Genomic DNA, 21,196 nt, shown 5'->3' on the forward strand with positions numbered 1-21,196 from the left:
TATGCTGTAAAGCGCATTGTGTCTGCCTTGTGCATGAAATGCGCTCTATAAATAAAATAAAATAAAAAATAAAAATAAAAATAGGTAGATTCTTGAGCAAACTATCACCAGTGTCATTATGTTATGTCAGAAAATAAACTCCAGCCTCTTCAACGGTCCAACAACCCAAAGGTAGTGAACATACAGTGATATGAAACAGAGAAATACATACTTTGGAGAAGCTGGATCCATGAACAGTTTTGGATTTCTTTGAAAAAGGACTTAAATGATTAAGAGATGAACTGTCATCCGTTCATTTTCTGGTGATTGACTAATCGAGTCATGAAACGTGACGAGCTGTCAAAATGCCGCTCATTTTCCAAATTCTACTTGGATGAGTGATTTTTGGATGTAATATGAAGGTTCAGTAAGTTTTCTAATGACTTTATTGTATTAATGTATGGTAGAAAACATTAATCTAGTGTCTACCATGACTTGCATGGCATGCTACTTGCTACTAAAGAGTCATACATTGGATTACTGAGAGGTACTAAGAAATAACAATAATAGTAACAACTGACCTGAAGCAAATGCACACCAATGGTATGGTACTGCTGCTAACAGTATTTCACGTCTTCCCAGTCCTACACATTGCCCGCTGTTAGCCTCACAGATTACCAAGGTTAATGTAATAGTACAGATGGCACATTGATTCACAATAACACCTGGATACATTGCACTGACACACACAATCAAAACAAGTGCTATTTCCTTAATACACATAGAAGCCCTCTCTTCTTAGAGCGTAGTTGCTGTTGCCTCTGGGACACACAAATCAGTTGGTAAATAAACACTTGAACTTCTACAGTGATTGTCTGTGACACAGACTATGGGCAGGCCAACAGCATATATGTGGACATGAATAAGCAACATGACGTTAACCCTTTATGCCTCAGGAAACCTGGTGCTGTTCTCATGCTCGACCACGCAAGTACTAAGGGTTTGTGTAGGTATTCTGATGTAATGTGAGTGTGTTTTTGTGTTTGTACAGAGGGCAGTGGGCAATTGGTGTCAATCTTTCTTCTGTCTTCCTATAGAAACTCAAATAGCTACAATGTTAAAGCATGCTTAGATGAATCCATACACTACCATGCAGTCATTGTGTGGACACTTGCATGTAGCCATTAAGTTTGTCCTACTTTCAATGGAAGGCTATATGTATTTTATATGGTTGCTGCACTGCAGCTCCCGTGTTGGTACACAGATTCTGTTTGATGGCAAGTCTCTGCTTTCATAACACACAGCAAAACAAGCCAGTAACCAGCTGTTTCAGATACATGAGTTTTGTGTTTACAATAGGCCTATTCAGTCATACTACAGCACATGTAGAGTAACTTTATCAAGCAATCAGTTGCAGTGCCGTCTGGGGTCGCAATGATAAGTGAATGATGTTTCCACCCTCGAGCCACTATAAGGAGCAGTGTTTTGTTATAAAAAAGCAGCTGCACCAGTGTCCCGTGTGTGTGTGTGTGTGTGTGTTTTCTGTCTTTGTGAGGACCAATTTGAGTTATAGACCTTACGGAGTGAGAACATCTTGGGAAAGTGAGGACATGTTGGCTGGTCCTCACAACTTCAAAGGATGGTTTGAGGGTTAAGACTTGTTTCTAGGGTTAGGGCCTAGGGAATGCATTATGTCAAGTGTACTCACAAAGATTGTGTGTGTATATGTGTGTGTGTATATATATATATATATATATGTATGTGTGTGTGTGTGTGTGTGTATATATATATATATATATATATATATTAGGGGTGGGCGATATGACGATATTAGATCGTGAAGGATTACAACGTGAAGATGATCTTTCAAACTGCAGAGATCGTCTAGGGCACATTCTATAAATTGCAGTTCTATGCTGATGCACCAGACGTATTGAAGTTGTCAACCTGACCGACCAATCATAGCGAATTACGGGCAGTGACGCGCTTTCCTACCCGCCTCCTTGTTTGTGTGCGTAGCGGTAGCACATGGAAAGCGATGGCTGAAAGCCAAACGGAGTTGGTCGCTAAAAGAAATTCCACCTCCATTATATGGAATTGGTTTGGATTTTCCGCAACTGATCAAGCGCGAGAAAATGTAATTTACAAAGTTTGCACAGAAACCGTTCGCACGTCGGGTGGTAACACGACTTTACTTTCTGTTACTACTTTTGCAAGAGTGCACTTTATTAGAATGTTGTTGTTTACCTTAAACTTTACGTTGTTTGCACATGCAGGCAAAACTGCGACTATTTGAAATAAAATCTGTTAAGAAAGGTTCTTTGGTCTAAATTGTCTGTTTTTCTTTTTCCAATTTATGATCGTGATAAAATCGAAATCGTGATTTCATTAAAAAAAAATCGTGATATGATATTTTTGCCATATCGCCCACTCCTAATATATATATATATGTGTGTGTGTGTGTGGATGTGGAAAGTGACCTTGCCAAGTCATCCATGAGAGAGTCAGATCTGCACACGTGTATGTGATCAGAAGGATGGAAGCCTGTGCACTTGATGCTTACATACAGGAAGGTTTTATCTGATTTTGGGGTTACGACGATGGCTAAAGGAGGACGTAATGCTGCAGACCATCACTGCCTCACTGCTGATAACCACAGTAAAGGCCACAACCTCCCATTTAAAGTCTGTGTGAATCACACATCCTATGTCAGACAGGCAGATTGTCTGTGCTCCACAAATCATCAGGGTTTCACTGCCATTTCAAAGGCGCAGTATGGAGCCCAGCTGGACTTGAATAGTCTTAATTGTCTGTGTCTGCCAACAGAAGGGACATTGTTCTTTTGTTTACTTGTCATTAGGGATGTCCCAAACACTAATCCACATCCTTTAACATTGAGCATTTCCTGATAAGGTAGCTGTATCAGGATAGATTTTTTTTCTTTCTTGATGTTTTTTTTGTCTACAAACAACCACATACACAGGATAATTGTCAGAGTTGTTCTCATTCTAATGTCAGTATAGGAAATGCCTTCCATACTGCCTAAAATACTGGATTGGAAATTGATGAGTCTATGCACCAATCCGATACCACATAATGTATTGATAAACTTTATCAGTTACTTTAGTTTTACAGCCAGATAAAACGGCAGTTTTCGTGAAAATCAAATAATTTACGGCTCTAAAACAGTGGCCCACACGAGAAGTTGTGATGTGCCGCCACTAGCAATTACTGTTATAGAGCAGCAAAGAAGAATTGATTTCTGGCAAATAGTGTAACGTTAATTGTTGGCTGAGGTCACTAAGAGGCGGACAGGTGCAGCTTTTCTAGCCTTTATGGCACTGTTTTGAAATGTGATGGTCAGACAATAGCTAAGGGATTTAGCATTAATTCTGAAAAGTCACTATGTCTCAGCTTAAAACTTTTGAGACTATCAGTATAACATCAGTGAAAATCAGACATGTTTTCAATGCACCAGTTGGTAGAATGAGTATAACTCTATATGTTAATGGCTCATGAGCTGTCTTCCCCTGACAAGCCATGGCATCAGCTAGCTTTGTGGCTAACTAATTTAGCAACATTGGCTGTCAGCGCTATACTAATGAGGGAGGAAATGATAAGGCTGTTGTTCATGTGGTTGCTAGAACTGTCTTACTGACTGTTTCACAAATAAACGTAAAATCAAGTTTGTAAAACTCGCAAAAACCAGGCCTGGCTCACACGACTGCTGTCAGGCTGATTTAGGTTATACAACACGAGTAAAGAGGGAGCATGGTTTATTATCATTCATGTAATGTATTACATGTCAGAATGAGCATGTTACTGTGAAGAAATGGATTCACAAACGCTGACTCTGTCCTGCTCTGCTCTGGAGTTAGCCGAGCTGTGATGCCCTCAGTGAACTAGTTTGTGCCAAAAGGGGAGTCACAGTGATCTCTGGTGGAAAAACTACAAAGTAATGACACTGTAACTCATATAATGTTGGATTTCCATTACTTTAATTTCTTATTACTTATTGGCCATTAATGATTCACTGGTAGTGATTTATCTGCAATAATTTTAAATTGGCCAGTGAAACTGACTTACTGATATATCAGTCAGGCTCTCTTTAACAGTGGGTTGACAATGACTTTAGGTGAAGGTGACTGTGATGCCCCCATCTTTTACATCTATTTTTGTAAAGTCAGGTAACATACGATTGATAAAAAAGATAAAGCAGCGTTGTTTCTGATATAACTGTTATTCCCTGCATTTCCTGTCAGTGCAATTATCACAGATGAAATGCCAGAACCAAGTATGCATGTTTCTAAGATTACATGTATGTATGTATGTAATCTTAGAAACAGATTACATGTATGTATGTAATCTTAGAAACATGCATACTTGGTTCTGGCATTTCATCTGTGACAACTACATTGACAGGAAATAGTGGAATAACAGGTTACTGCATGAAAGACATAATCCAAGAGTATTTTTGGTTGCTATTAATTTAGCTGCACACAAAGCTTATCAATATAACCGATACACAAGAAACTACTGAATGCACTTTGTCACATTTACAGTATGTTCTTTGTATTACTGAGTGTATTGGTCATCCTTGTCAACATTACTACACTGAGTGGGCAACGTAGCATGGGCTGAAGAGTGTGGGTGAGTGGGTGGTTATACTGTATGTGTAATTTGCCAGTTTGTCACAATGCTTCACTTTAATTGTGTGAAACATTGACAGCCTATGTACAGGATGCTGTAGCACAGTGGACAGAAGGAGGAGTTAGGGATTTTTTGCTGAGAATTTATTTAACATATTATATTTTTCCCTCCTAATATAGATGTGAATAAAAAGGTTGTTTGGTTGACAAATCCAGAAAAAATCCATCACTCATTGTGGAGTGACTCTGCAGATTTAACAAATTTCAATCAGATCAAAAAGAATGTCTGGTTTCTTTCTCTGTGTGTTCGCTTTGAAAGGCATTGTTGTGACCAAGAATGGGATTAAGCAGGTTAAAGCAATTAAACAATAGGGACAAGTGAAGTTGATGTTTGCTGGAACTTTTTCTTTCTTTCTTAAGATTCTTACGGAGAGAGAATTTTCTTAGAAATCATCTCTAAAAGCTTTGTTAGTAAAAATGGTTAAAAGAAATAAGTTAAGCATATTTTGTTTAATATACGATGTTGCTGATTTTTTTACATAAAATCAAGCCAGGGGATGTTGTGATCACATAGACAGCTTCTTGAACCTCTAGGCGCAAGGACATCCCATAACTAATGTCGATCGAATCTTGAAACCTAAAGTTCAAAGATGGTGTTAATGCTCTGTACTTGATGATGCTGAAAAGAAGCTAGACTGCATCACAGTTAACAGAGGGATGCTCTCTGTCCTGTGCAATGCTCAACCATACTAACACCATGACGGGGCTTGAAATGAAATGTGTGAAAGCACATTTGCAGCAGTATGAAATGTAAAAAGTAAGCGCAATTTAATACCATGGAAACATCACCTCCCTCTTACATGTTCTCACTTAGTTCTTCAGTGACCTTGCACTGGTTAGAATGACACACAGAGGAATAAGAAAAGCATGTCTTGTTACAGTGAAGTGGCAGCAGGAGGCTGTATTGAGAACATCACATTACTTAAAGGTCACAGGTTTGATCTTTGCTAGAATTTCCTACAGCAAGACACAGACCAGACCCTTGTTTATTAACTCATTTTCAGTTACTCTGGGTGACAGTGTCATTTAAAAGCTTCAAATATTTTGATAAATGCAGTATCTCTAGCTGGCTGACAGCATTGTCTCTACTTCTAAGTTTACTGTAGCAGTAAACTTCCAAAACACGAGGCAGAATATTAGTTTTAATCCATGTTATTAAATGTTGAGTAGTCAAGTAGTTTTGTGACTGCCTTGTGAAATGTGAGTGCTTGCCACCAATTGTCAAGCACCACAGAACATGAGAGGAGGGAGGTAAAGGTCTGAGATGGAGGTAAGTGATGCATAGCACTGCTGTTTTGCACCACAGTGCCTCCTTGGACCAGCCAGCCTGCTCTCTAGTGCCTACTCAGCTTTTTCCCCACAATGTCTACTGCAGTTTTCTCTTCTACTCCCTCCTCCGCCTCCTTTACCCACTCCTTATTTTCAGGCAATGTTTTTCCCCCAATTTTCTCCCTTTTCCTCCTGCTTGCTGCTGCAGGCTGCTTCTCCCGGGGGCCACTCAGACTCTGTTCAAAGAGCCGCCAGCCACTTGCTGCATTTGCGCCAGATTTCATTTGGAACTCTGGACCATACTCTCAATGTTTTCCCTGTCAGTTAGAAACAGCATCTGTCAGAGTGGCATGGTAACACCCTGAGGGAGAAGATTGAATCCTGTAAGGCTGGAAAATAAAATAAGAGGTATCAAGAGCTTGTATGTGAAGACATTAGGATGATACATAAAAAAACCTTCTGAGTTATTGAACAATCTATGTAAATTATCAGTGTAATTGTATAAATAGAAAACCAGCAGCAGAAGCTGAGTATTGAACGTCTCATCTTATGCTACAAATGGCTCTCTGCCATCTGCACAGACTCCAAGGAATCCTTAGCTGACGACACAAAATCTAAATCCAGCAGATAACTTAACTTAAACATCACCTCCGTCTATAATGTCTGTGTTTATGGTTATTGCTGCGTCAACCCAGTAACCTCCCTGAAAAACATAGTACCTTCCCTTCAGATGGGGAGCTGGGTAGGCTTACTCCTCACTGGTTTAGTGTTTGAATAAGGCAGTACCAAAATGTTAGAGGCCTAGTTTCTAGCCAAGCCTAGTCAGAGCACGCAGTTATCCACCACTTATAAAAACATTAAAGCCAATACTCTGTGTGGACAAAATTGAGGCAGTATTAAGTAGAAATATTAAAGATGCTTAACTTGGCTACAGCAACAAAACACCAGGCCTTTAGGTGTCCTCTTGAGTATCTGGTGTACACAGTGATGTTATAGTTGGCAGCAAATGCAGACATTTTGTATAAAGTTACTGTATGTGTTGTGCAGAATTAAACTAGTGGTATTAATATAGCTTTTACGGATATGCTGCTGTCCTCTTGATCCTCCCCAATGACTGACTCGATTTAGATGTATTGATCGCCTCTGCCACTCTGCATCCCTCTGCCCAGCTTTGTTTTTGTCAACTTAATGCTTTCTGCTCACCTATGCAGAACTAAAAATTGAACTCTTCAGTACAGCCTGCCCATGCCCATGTGTCATTACATGTGCAGTGATGCGGATAGCACTGATATGTAGTACTTCAACAAGGATTTAAAAAAAATAAAATAAAACAGTGCAGGCTATGCATAGTGAAAAGATGTTAGTAACCTAATGAACTCCTTGAATGTAAAGCATAGAGAAAGTCATTTGTGTAGATGGAGGGATTTAGCAGTCATTCCCAAAAAGTGAGATGAATCACTAATCTTACTTCTCTTGGGTGTGGTCTGAAATGACAACGTAAATAGGCTAGCAGGTTTAAGCACATGGTAAAAAGGTCAGTCTAACACCATGATCCAACCTAAAGCTCCTCAGACTTGTCCAGAATTCATGGACAAATACCATGTGCCATTAGACAGAAACACTTGTCTCTCCAGGCCTAATATTCATTGTCCTTATTTGTCTGTGGTGTGTAGAGGGAGAACTAGGATGGAACCAGAAGAAAAGAAAGATGGTTTCATATTTCTACTGCAGTGTGCTGCTCAGTGCTCCTGGTTCACTGCAGCATGTTCTCTCTCTGCAGTGCTTACAAAGGCTTCATTTCAGCGTCACAGGCCCAAGTCAGCTGTACAATCTTTTGTTAACTAGCTTGTAATATTCAACTCATTCTTTTAGTATTTCCAGATGGTCCGTAAACCTGACTTGTGTTTGTAGTGGATGGTATTTCTGTTGCAGATTCTGTCTGTAGCACCATGTTTTAAAGTAGGGATTGACTATAAGTCAGCACAACAGCATAAACAAAATGTTGAGCAAGGACATACAGAGTGCTGATTCATCTTCATGCTGTCAGTGGTACAAGCAACCTGGGACCATACATCTCATACTGTATATTTACCAGGTAGTCAGAGATATGTACTAGACTTAATGGGGATACTTCATTTATTATTTATACACAAAAGCAAAAGTCTTGTTCATGTTTTTGCTTCATTCCTTGAGGTGGATATGTAAATTTCTGGGGCGTTTGAAAATTGGTAAAACATACTGAAAATCATTTTAAAGAGAAACTGTATGAGAGGCTGCACCTGACCACACTTAGCTGTGATGATGGGTCATTGTATGTGCATGATATAATGCAAATGACAAATACAAGAGTCTAGTATAATTAAAATCTAAAGCAAGAACCAAGTGTATTGGCCCTTCAATGTATAACGCCCGCCATTAGACCTTTGCAGCTGAACTCTAATCTATGGAAACCCAGCCATGGCAGCTGATGATGGGCATGGCTTAAAGTTTGATTATAATATGTGGTAAACCTCTGTGTGTAAAACATCTGCAGCTGTCCTAGAATTTAATGATTTCTGACAGCAGAGCTCTCAGTTGTGCTTTTAAGTCAAGGGTGGGGGTTTGGGGGGGGTGAGGATTTGTATCAGAAGTTTGCTGTATAAATAGGCTATTTATGCAAATTGCTGTTAGCTTTTTTCTCTGCTGGCACCAGTGACCTGCACTGTTTTTGTAATCAAGGGCCCTCCACAGCTTAACAGAGAGGAGACCATTTATAAAACCACAAACTGTTTTTCTGATGATGAGAGAGGAAAGGCGGTACACTGACATGGATTCACATCTTTACACGGTTTTGACTTTCATCCTTTGAATGTCACAAAAAAAAAGGAGATTCCGTCTGAATCCTCTTTGTAGCCTGACGGAGAACACAGTTAGCTTTTCTCTCTCTCTGCCTGACTGAACTCCCATGTAGGATATCCCCGGCAGTTCTCGTCTGTTAGCCTGTCTCCCTCTTCCGCAGCCATCTGCTCGGGTCCATGTGTGTTTTCTGCAGCTGCCAACATACTACACAACACCGTGCTGTGCTTTCCAGGCCAGCACTGACTGCCTGCTTGCCTTGCTCACGTAAGCCCTGTCTCAAGAGGGAATTCACTCAGGCTGAGTGTAGGTGGATTTATGGATAGAGAGCATGAAGAACAGCCTTTTGTGACTCAATTTTGCATTTTGTTTAGAAGAGATTGAGGTGTATGAGACAAGCTTAACAGAGGCTATGGAGATTCATACATTCTTCCATGACTTCAGCTTGTCTGATACATCACGGCACCATCTCTCCCATTCCATCTAATCTTTCCCTCTCTGACCAGTGCCTCTGTCCTGCTGTTATGTCATAAGTGTATAGTTTATGATATATATTATATTATAGCCTGACTTCATTTTTGAAGCGGAGACTGATATAATGTCAGGTATTATTTTTGTGATAATTAACTGAAATTTGCAGTAAATTTACACAAGCTAGCAATTGCTTGTCAAAAATCGAACATTATGATTTCTTCACGTCTGCGTCTGTCGTGGTTTACACTAGGGCTGTCCCAAACGACCATTCTTTAAACGATTAATCTAGCGATTATTTTTTCGATTATTTGACTAATCTAACAATTATTTTTTTATTAACCTAACAGTAATTTTATTAAAATTATTTTCCAGTTAGTCATTCAATATAACAATTTGCCCCGTTCAACACACACAGAGTCTGCAGACTACCGCACTGTTGGTGTCAAGATTAAAGTATTCCCAAACTTTGGAGGACCGTGTGTGAGCCTTTTTTGCCGCATATTGCTCCACACGCTCCGTCGTACTGCTGGTAGACGCCGCTGTGTTGTTCAAATAGATTACACAGACGCAAATCATTCACGTAGTCAATGACTTCAATTACGTCACCGCGTTGTCCCAGCCCTTGCGCTGCGCTTGTATCCGGGTAAACCAAAGACGATGGATATAAACGGTCCCTTTAGAAAGTTCCAGTTTTGTTCTATGAACATTTACCCTGTGTGGTTTTACAGGACGCATCGACACTAAAATTCCACATCGAATAATTTTTAAAATCGACAACGTCGATTACGTCGGATAATCGTCCCAGCCCTAGTTTACACAGATGTGTAGTTGAGTTATTGCAATGATGAGAGTTGGACATAAAAGTTGGACAGTAATACTAAAATGTAAACATATGTAAATAAATGTTGCAAATTAGTTCATGAAAATGGTTGACTAATGATGATATAATGATTCCAATCAGTGTCAACTGATCAAGTGAAATTATCCTGATTATTTTAACTGTAGGGTATTTTTGTGCTAATGTTAATTATTAACATGTGCATCACAGGCATAGTTTAGTGCTCATAGTGTGTTTCTTTCTCTTTTTATTTAGGCAGTAAAATAAACATTGCATATTCCTGTTTGGTGTATTGCAGTGAAACTATTTGAGATGACATGTAAACATACAATTTGAAAATACACAAGTCTTGATGCTTTAGGCCGTGTTCAGGTCAACAAAAACACTGCATCAGAAATGCCAGGGGTTGCATTGGTGTAGGCGTATTGCTACTTGCTACAGGGCACTGGTGAGAGGATAACGTACATACCAGGAAGTCCATTCTGAAGGCTCATCTCTAGACACTCATTAATTCCTCTGCCTGGCAGAAAACATTGTACTTTTCTTAAAATATAGCAATTTTAACAGGAGCATAGAGGACTTTTCTAAACGGCAACCATAGAAATACTTTTTAGCCTTTATGAATGTAACTATGTCACTGTCTAAGTTTTTGTTACAGCCTTTGTTTTCCTTCTATTTCCTTCTATTGTCACATCTTAGGATTTTTAAATCAAGATCCAAATAGTTGGACACAGGCAGGTAGGATGGTTGGACTTGGATAGGAACTACTTTCTCTCCCCACTTTTCTTTGTACTTCCTCTCTCTCTCTGCAGTTTTAATCTGCAAAGTGCACCTTGGCCCATTAGTGCAGTAAATCTGAGCCCTCTAACTTGAGCCAGGATGAGTCTGGAGTGTACCGCATTGCTGCAGTCAGCAGCAGCATCCTCTCAAACTGCAGCTCACTACAGGCATCTCTGTGAGACTGGTGCATTGCTCTACAATATGCTAAAGCCGCTAATCAGGTGTAAACACAAAGGTTTTTGCAGTATCTAAATAGATTAAAACAGCTGATAACCTACTACATTAAACCGCAGAAAGGGCAGAACTGGAGCTTAGAGGCCCCATGTGGTAGTTTTCCTAATTTATGCAACCATGCGTTAATTGGACAGGTCAGGTTCCACTCCACCGTTCACTTTAAATACGCTTCACTGTAGGATTTTAGTTTTGTGATGTAATGGAGCTGGTGTTTGCCATATGTTAAAATTTGGGTTGTTGACCAGTCAGTGTTCACCTGATATGATTTTTTTTGCATGATCTTTTTTGTGTGGTTGATCAGAACTATAGTATAGATACTCAAAAGCAACAGTAACTTTAACACAAGTTTGCATGAGTTCTATGTTCTTATTGTGTTGGTGAATATTATCGTGTGTGGCTTGTTAAAGTCATTGGTGTCTCCTATTGGGACTGGTATCATGTCACTGCTGTGTAAAACTTGACTCCTTGTATACTTTCCCTGCATTGCTTTCTTTTTATATTGTTAGTAGTGCTGCCAACAATGGTGTTAAGCAATGGTTGGTAGTTGTTTAGTTGCTAGTATGGGCCGAGTGTATGACCTCGCTTACTGTTACATTACTGTTGTCCATTTCCTCTCTGCGCATTTTGCAAAAAAAAATTATGTTTTTTGATGTTGTATTGTACTTAAGATTCAGGCGACTTTCTAACAAATATGGACGCTCTCCTTCTGGGACTCACTCACCTTTATCCTGAACATGTGCTTGCTTACTAGTGGTTCTCAAAAATCAGTGCACAGTTAATAGTTGAAAGACCATCAGAGGACAAAACAGTTTTTTCTATGTATTTTACACCTGTCCTTGCTCCTGCTCACATCAAAGTATCATTATGATTTCATTCATACACGTTCATCACTGTCAAATTGTTAAATGTCATCAAATTGCTTGTTTTGTCCAACAATCTGAAATCTAAAGATATTCAATTTACTACCACATGAGTCAAAGAAAAGTAGCAACTCCTCACAGCGGCTGGACCTCAGGAATGATATTTGGCAAATATGACTATTGCCCTATACAGTTTCATAGGCTTTTTAGATCCCAGCCCTTGCCAATAGTAAACTTATAGAAACACACAAGACACCCATGATGTTGAATATCTGGCAATTTCTTTCCATCTGGGGTGGTATCAGCCTAAATACCCTAAATCCTACTCAGAACAAATGACCGTAAGAAGCTTTTTCTGTGAGAAAAGTATGCTTTCATAGCCCCCTAGCCAGCCCACCATATCCTCTAATCCACATCAGTGACAAATGATCCGGGAGGACTTTGCTGTGCTGTGTAGTAGATCTACTGCCATGCCTTTTATCCATCAGGGTCATGCTATCATCATTACCTGATAGCAGGGGTGACCTGTGTCCCATCCTGGCATGATTGAAATGAAAGGGCAGGGAGCGTTAAATGAGTCCTTGGGAACGTGGGACTCCTTATTCACTGCTTGGGAAATTGATGGTAGAAGAAAGTCACCTTCATGTTATCACTATGATGTCGGTTACGAGCCATGACTCACGTGAGTGCAGTCACTGGTGAAACAGGGCAGCACGGGCTGCTCAGCTCACAGCTTTGTCAGGGTGACATAGATGCCACTCTCTCCGCTGTTCTCCTCATTTTATTTTCTACACTACAGTAAACTGGGCTAAAACATCAGCAGTGTCGCTCCCCTCCCTCCCTCCCTCCCTCCCTCCCAGGCCATGGTGTTGACTTGAAATGTTCTAATGAGGTATTTTAACTGTGTGTTAACAGCATCTGTGTATACCTAACCACCCACCCAACCCTCACTGATGCCCAGCTCTCTTGCTGTAGCCCTCTCTGCAGCAGTGGCCTGTTTCTTGGGCAGACACTTTGAATTATTCATAGAATCGAGTTGCTCTAAGCAGTGGATCGACCACGGTTTGCTGTCATCCACACGCAAATGTACAGTATACAGCAGCGATGGGATGATGAAGCAGTATCAAAATGCATCAGTGTGTGCCACTTGTTGTCTCTGTCTGGCTTTTTTTTTTTTTACCACATTTTAAGTAGTTGTTTAGATTATTCCAGGCTGGTATTCATAGCCTTTACTGTAAACATGTTAAAATCTCTAACTCACAGCTGTTGTAAACTACAGAGGTTACATTGGTCTGATGGTTTATTCATTCAGCTCATGTTCGCAGAATGAGGTCATCACTCCATCTAGTGGTGGAATTGTGTAGCAGTCCTAAGAAAAAGGAGAGAATATGTCAAATAAACTCACTCACCCCTCTTTTCCTGACTGCTGTTTCCAAGCTTTTGCTTTATTTAATATAGTTTTATGTTTAACTGCAGTCCCATATTACCAAGTATAAAAAGAAAAAAACCAAAACCAAAGTGATACTTAGAATTGGCAGATCTATTGGATCGTATTATCTACCATTCTGCAAAATTTGAAATTTTGGCAGTCAGGAACTGCAAAAACTTGGCGGTCTTTGCTGCAGTGTACCACCCGTACTCCCTGCACTACACTTGCATCAAATGGCCACGGATCAACAGGACTATGGGTTGGGTCATTCAGGCAGAGTCACTATGGAGCCCTCTCTCCCTGTTGCTGTCGGGGGGTTGGCGTGCTGTTGTTTAATTACCCCCTCATGCTCCTGACCTTGTCTGGGACGTGCTGATCATTATCAAATACACTTGATCTTTTCATGGAGACTGGTCAAACAAGCTTAAGCTGGTTTCTGTTGCCAGCAGTGAGATGGGTTTGTGTGGAGTCCTCTGGCAGCATAACAATGTCTGTGTGTCTTATCCAGTCTATGTAATCTATCCCTGTCATCTGTCACTAATGAGAATTAACTGGTTAAAAATTATATCTTTGATCAGTGACCATTCTTGCCAGTGACAGTTCTTGTGATGAGACAGGTCAGACAGATCCATGCAACATATTACATATTTCCTGACTGGAAAAACTGGAAAATGACCACAAACACTTGATGAATATCTGAAACAACCAGATTGTTAGGATGCTTTAGCAGCTGAGTCATGTCATTGTATTTGTATTGAACAGCATGGCTTTAGTTATGTGAGGTAATCCTTTTTCCCTTTTTTCTCTGAAAAACATCTGAGAATGATGTGTAACTGGATGGACGGTAGTATTTATTCTTCTGACCTGGCGATGTAGTGTTACCCACTGGTGTAAAGAGTTAGAATTGTTGCTCTGGAGATCTCTATAGTATAGCATATATTACTGTATATATGATGTGATGATAGTTAACAAACAAATCAATAAAGCATAAAAATAACACAGTACTTGGTGGGTCAAGTGTAATTGAGAGAGGGCAGCCCAACTATAGCCTAAGTGTATGGAAACACTGAGGTTATATTGTTGCGGAAATAAAAACCCCATCACCGACTGACACGTGTCCCCCTCTCTCTCTCTCGCTCTCTCTATCCTTTCCAGAGGCTCTGATCAGTGATAAACTGTACCCGTGGTTCTGTTCAAAGAACACCATCCCTGGCAGGCTGGCCACACCCCCTCCCTCCTGCCTCCATGTATCCTGAATCTACCACAGACTCCCCTGCTCGCCTCTCCCTCCGACAGACTGGCTCACCGGGCATGATCTACAGGTGAGTTGATGGACATATACCGTATGCACAGACATAATACATTTGCATGTACACCCGTATGACAGTTACTGAAGATAGGTCAGAGACACTATGTTGTATCTAGAATAAGTAGTCTGGAGGAGTTCATATAATAATCCAGCTGTCATGATCTTTATCATGCTGGTGCTGCTGCACTTTGCCAAGCTGCTTGCTTTGAAAATGTGTTGTTGTGAGTGGTGTACAATACACAGTTTGGAGAAAAAATAAACCTGAGTAAGCTGTTTGCATTCTGTCCTTAACTAAGACTCTGAGCAGAAACTTAGGTGTGTTCACTGTCCTGTTGTTTGATTAACTAATATAAGGCCACTCACTGAAATACATATATGAAGTATTCTGTCATACACATGCATATTTAGTATCACCATTGAGGATATTGTGATTGATGTTTTTTCGCTGATGGTTTAACCATTACCTGCCCAAGCGTAACCTTTACTTAACCTTTACCTAAGTAAAATGAAGACACAAGTGGTAAAGTCTGAAAATGATCCCCCAAAGACATAGGCATTGACTCAGCGTTCAGATATCTGTGCGCACGGTTTATAGGCTGTGCTCTCAGATTCATCCGATCCCTCAGATTTGTGAACTATGCCTTTGGAGCCATGACTTGGTTTGCAAGTGAAAAGCACCTTAGATACAGCGTTACACAATGAAAACAAACCCTGGCATGTGTGTGCTGTAAACTGTCTGGGTGCTGCACTGCCCTCGTAGCGTAGTTCTCCATTTTCTTCATGTCAAGTAACTTAGAAAAGTGATGTTTGAAGCTTTCGTGAGAACGTTTCATTCAAAAAGCTTCACAGTCCACACTGCACTTTCATTGGTCCTTAGGGATACACCTACCATGTTTGAAATCAATCAGCTAAGTGCTCTAAAAAAAATTTAAAGACATTCAGTCAGACAGAGATTCCTCCATTTATAGTTATTTATAGTTATAGTTAATTATCTTGCACTGTAATGTTTTACCAGCAGGTGGTGCCAAAGATTCATCAGCTTGCATCATTAAAAAGCATCTGTTCCACTCCTCTTCTCAAGCAGCTTTATTGCTGTGTTACACATTGCCTCCATCATGACCAGATGGGGTGTCTGTATTTACCTATTATAAAAGGTTGATATGGACCAGCATCTTCTTCATATGCATCATCAAACATCAAATGGTGTGGGGTGTTGCTTCCTTTGTAATGGCAGAAATAACACATCTGAGTAAACTTTACAATGATTTTATGTTTTTGGTCTTTAACTCTTGGTACGTTGCATTAATTGATTACACCATCAATTTTATAATGCACATTGGTCGCTTATTATTATTCTGCTACAGCACAAAGAACAGAAGCTCCATGCTACTTTTTAACATACTGTCAGGTCAAGATGTGTGTGTCTTTTGATACTACTTTTTAAGTCTCGTAAGAGAAGTAATAGAGCAAAGCAAGAGCTCTATCTGAATCTTTATAACTCTGAACTGTATTGTGTGTTTGAAATAAGATCAAATATCATTGAGCTGAAAAGGAATTTGTCCTTTGCTTAATGAGCTCAATGATCATAACTTGTGGCATACACTTTTTTTCAAGATTTGGAATGGAGTGCTCTTTGACTAAAAATCCAGGTATAGAAATCTTGTAATGCATATTTAAATTCTTACAATATCAAAAAATATTCAGAAATATTTTTTATCCAAATTAAGTTTGATCTGAAAATCTCATAATGACTATATATCCTGAGGAGACACTGAGAGCAGGTAGCTGGATGTAAATCATGTGCAGGTTTGTGCATCCGTTTCATAAGTCAGAATGTATGGTAAGAGATTTTATTTTTTACTATTTTCAGATCTTGAAAACATCTGGAAGATTTTAATTGTATTGTCCTCAAATATGCACAAATAACTGCTCTCTTCACTTCTAATGCAGTATTTCTATTTCCTCCTATTTTACTCTTCCACATTATGCTCTGTATGTGGTTAACAGTCGCTTGTCAACTAAGCGTGTGCATCTACATCTGCGCCACTGCTAACGTCTTCCCTTTTCTTCTTTTATTAACCTAAGCTTTCTTTTTCCTCTTTTCCCCTGACGTCTTCAGCGCTCGTTATGGGAGCCCCAAACGACAGCTGCAGTTCTACAGGTACCTGTCTGTCTCTGTCTCTGCCAGTTTGTTTGTTGTCGCAGAGCAGGGTTATTAAAGTTGAGCCATTTTGCGTTGTGTGTTTGTTTGTAAGTGTGTACGTATTTCTTTTATTTGTGCACTATGTATTTATAACATTTTATATTTTGTATTATTTGTATTTCACTGTAATAACCTTGCTGTAGAGACTTGCTGTTCTGTCATTTAAAACCATATATCCATTAGAAAACCTCTGCAGCATAGATAACACTTATCATCTACTATTTAGCTGGCAATGCACTATCCAGCTTAAACCTGATAGGGGTGATGATGGATTTTGTTGCAAGGTTGCTCACAAAACCTTTGAATCAACAATAAGTGTCGGGTTCAAATGTTTTTTTTTTTTTTCTTCCTTTTTTCTTTTTTTTTTTTCAGCAGTGACACCTGAGACACCCACTGTCATTTTTGTCAAACTTCAACATGTGACTAAGATGCTTTTTGCAGAACTGATTTCTCAACACTTTTTTTTTTTTTTTTAGTATGTCACGATTAGGCAGATCGTAATTTCCTTCCTCATTTTTTGATAAAGTGCATCATTTTTTACCTCTTGGGAGGTCACCATGATCTGTCTTGTTCTTAAAGCCAGAGAAATCATTTTGATCAGCATTGGGGATAGCTGGTATTCACTTCTCCTCAGGTAGTGTACTTTTAAATGGTCAGTCCTTCTGCTGCTTTAGACTAGGATCATGTTTTATGGCCTCATATCAGGCTTTATTCTGCTGATCCAGTTATAAAAACCCCTGACTATGTGGATGTGCTTGTAATGAGCTCACTATTGGATTTTTATCTTGGCGCCTTGCACATTTCTGTCCTTTTAAAGTGCAAACCGTCCCACTAGCTGTTCCCCTGGCCTACGTATGGGAGGATCAATTAAGTCCCTTATCTCTGGCTGTCTATCACTCATGACAACCTCATCGACTGATGCTGGGAAGGGAAGTTTTATTCTTTCAGTAGTCTCAACGTTGTAACACACACAAACATTAATACTGCAACCGTGACGGCTGACACGCCCTTTTACCAGGGTGCGAATTCACACTGAAGGTTGTTTCCCGTTATGATGGAATCCGAGTACTAATTTGTCTCACCTCTGTTTTGACTTTACAGTGATCATTTTACTGTATGTTGTGTACAGTTTGACGAGGTATTATTTTTATTGTATTTAGTGTTGCATTACTTTTGAGTTGTAGATCCTTACTATTTGGTAACATGACGTGGCTGGTCCAGAGCGCTAGCTTTTATGATTCTGTACTAAGAATGCTTTTAGTAAAGTATTTCCGGCTCTGGCTATCATTAAACCATTTTATAGTTTCCAGGGGACTGAGTGCTTTCCTGTTGGTGAGTGTCGTTGACTTTTGACCATAATATGTCTCTTCTATATGGATAAAGGAAAATAGATTGCATAAAATAAATTCTTATAGCTAGTGTTTCATGGAAGGAATTAAGGATGAATTACAGTTGTCGCAGCTATGTGTACAATTTAGCATTTTATGTCTCTTTTCAACCCCTTCACTATTTTTGTTGAGAGTTGATATAACTGTTAAAGGAGCTATATGTAAGTTTTGCTAATGCTACATAGCCAGCGTTAGCATTAACAGCTGTTTACTTACCAGTCTAGAACTGATGTTGCGAGTTCACCGTCAAACTGCATTCCTTTACTCACCAAGAACTGTCTCTTTTCTTCTCCTGAAGTTAGCATGCTAACCAGCTAGCCCTAGCCTGGTCAGCCCATCTCGTCACTTTCCAATACCGAGTCACTGAGCAGTTACTTCTTCAGGGCCCTGGACCCTACAGAGAGCAAATTTTAACCTCTTGTAAACACATTAATGGCTGAAGCTCTTAGCAAGACTAGTAAGTAAACAGCTGTTAATGCTAACGTTGGATATGTAGCAACAGCAAGACTTACAAATGGCTCCTTTTAAATACAGTAGCAGGCATGCACACATAAGTTAAAAGTCTCTGAAAGCCACAACTTGATGAGTGAATGGAGCTAGGCAGTAAGATCTTGATAAATTACTATGTTTATTTGTGGTGTCAATTTTCAGTCCTTTGAATCAGTTGTTTTAGCTCACAGAGTTGCTATTGTAAGATCTCATGCAATCACAATGACCAACTGAAAGCCAGTAGGTCATGTGCACTTGGGCAATGGCAGCATATCCAAATTCGGCTGCTATAGTCATTAATATACATGTACCACACTATGTGCAAGAGGGTTGGGTACAGTGAAATATATACATTACAGGACAGTGTTGTGACTAATCATTGTCTTCTCAGTGGCATTACTGGTTTCATATCTCTTTAACAGCTGTGCCAAAATAGCTCACAGAGAAGAGGGTGTGAGTACTGGCTTCTCCCAGTAGGAACATTTCGCTGTTGTCTGGGTGGTATTGACAGCAGGGTATCTGCAGGCCTCAAGTGTTAAAAAACAATGAATACAATTTCCTCAAAAAATGCCTTTTGAAGGTATGAAAGTTTTCAGTTTAATAAAAAAAAACTTGAATATTTTCTTAATGATAGTTATAGATATTCTTATATCCAACTGTGCACTGGCAGAAGATGTTATGCACCTATAAACTAACAGTGAGATTGTTTTGACAGTGGGTTGTGGCCACAGGAGGCACTTCAGTCCTTTTCAATGAGCACCATCAGACATGTAGCAAACACGGTCACTACTGCTAGCTACAGTTGCTAGGAAGCTCATCATCTTATAATGGGATTTTAGAAAAAACTAAAATTAAGTAAAATTGTATGGGCCATATCGTCCCTACTGGTTTTCCCTCATACTTTGGCCAGTATGACTGTAAAACGCTTATTAGGCATATTATGTGTTTTTGTGATTTTAGTTTATGTTAACAGTACTGTGTTTAGAGTCATTATTATGTGACACGTTCTGATTCTGACCTTGACCTGAACACAAGGCTACTAAGATGCTGCAAGCGTGCTTAACCAGTGTGGTTTTCATAATTCCTTGGTTTGAGAGTACTTGAACATGCTTGTTGGTTTGTCTTTTTCTGTTTATGTGTGTGTGTTTGTGTGTATATGTATATGTACAGTATATGTTTGCTTGACACTCTGTGTTTGTGTGTTTCATGTGCACACAACACTCATTATTGTCCAGCTCTTAGTATTCTTTCCTGTGGAACAACAATCAGAGGCTTTTAGCGCAAAAGCTTTGGTGAATAATTCAGGGCTGATGTTATTTGCTGCGGTTAGCAGAAACAAGACGGGCCACTAAATGACATAAATGGATTTCTTCCATGAGATCTCACAGGGAGGGGAGGAGTAGAGGTGTTGGTTGTGGTGATAGAGTATGGTCCAAGTGGTGAGGGGAGGGAAGGGATGCACTCTCTTATTCACTAATTGGTTTAGACGTTTCCTAGTAAGACACTCCCAGTTTGGGTGGACCTGCTTCATCATTGTCGGCAGTGTGTGTTTATAAGAGCAGACTGGCACCCCACCTCGCTCATGAGCCGACCCCCAAGAAATCGGGTGAGTTTGAGGAAAGATTTTCACTCATAACCACATCAGGAGTGTGTTAGTTTGCGTGTATGTTTTGTTTGTGAGGGGCTGTCAGAGTGATGATGAGTGTGTATATGCGTGCGTGTGTGTAGGTGTGTGTGCATGCTGCCTATCTTGGAGTCTCCTCCTTTATTTATATCTTTTGTATCTTTGTGAGGAAACCAGCTGCTTGGAAGAACTTTGATGATATTTGAAATTAAAAGGGAACTTTTGTGAGAGACCCGACTCGTGTCATGATGGTATCAACGGGTTGGACTAATTTTCGAATAGATACTCTTGGTTTTATTTACAGTCTGTATACAGTAATTATTACAAGATGTGTTCCATTTAATTTTATATTATTACCACTTAAAAATCATACTTTTAAACGGGGGTTTGATGTCAGTTTTATGGTGGCTCTGTGAGCCGATTTGTACATAGACAGAGAAAGTGCTGTATTTGTCAATAGACCTTTAAAGGATCAATATAGCTTAGACCTGACAAGATATTTCAAACCAGCAGTAAAATATCTTTTCCTTATTCTGGTTACCAGTAGGGGATTGTGGATTGACGGTGACCCAAACTGAAAGTAATTTTTGTTACAGATTAAATTGCCTTTATTAAAGTGCTAGTGTAAAAACATCACCATAAGTATTTTCAGATTGATCTGATTTATCAGGGTAGAAACTATTCATCATGTCTAATGATAATATTTGATAAATCATTTGGTAATAAATGCATATTCTTAATATCACATACATGGATATGTAGTATGCTACAATGAG

The 21,196-nt window shown here is 39.5% G+C and overlaps 1 protein-coding gene across 3 annotated transcripts in view; it reads left to right on the forward strand.

Annotated features, from left to right (window-relative positions):
• Nucleotides 1-21,196, forward strand: part of kcnab2a (potassium voltage-gated channel subfamily A regulatory beta subunit 2a) — an 83,487-nt gene that overhangs the window by 15,857 nt on the left and 46,434 nt on the right. For 2 of the 3 annotated variants that reach the window (XM_023410246.2, XM_023410244.2), the window contains exons 2-3: nt 14,563-14,729; nt 16,836-16,877. In XM_023410246.2, coding sequence (XP_023266014.1) covers nt 14,653-14,729; nt 16,836-16,877 — 119 coding nt within the window. In that variant the 5' untranslated portion in view covers nt 14,563-14,652. The remainder of the gene's footprint in view (nt 1-14,562; nt 14,730-16,835; nt 16,878-21,196) is intronic. The other variant, XM_087175147.1, reaches the window with a different exon arrangement.

The sequence above is a fragment of the Seriola lalandi genome, unplaced genomic scaffold, assembly GCF_002814215.2.
Source record: "Seriola lalandi dorsalis isolate HSWRI2012SDOR001 ecotype SW California unplaced genomic scaffold, Sedor1 jcf7180002054419, whole genome shotgun sequence".
NCBI classification, from domain to species: Eukaryota; Metazoa; Chordata; class Actinopteri; order Carangiformes; family Carangidae; genus Seriola; species Seriola lalandi.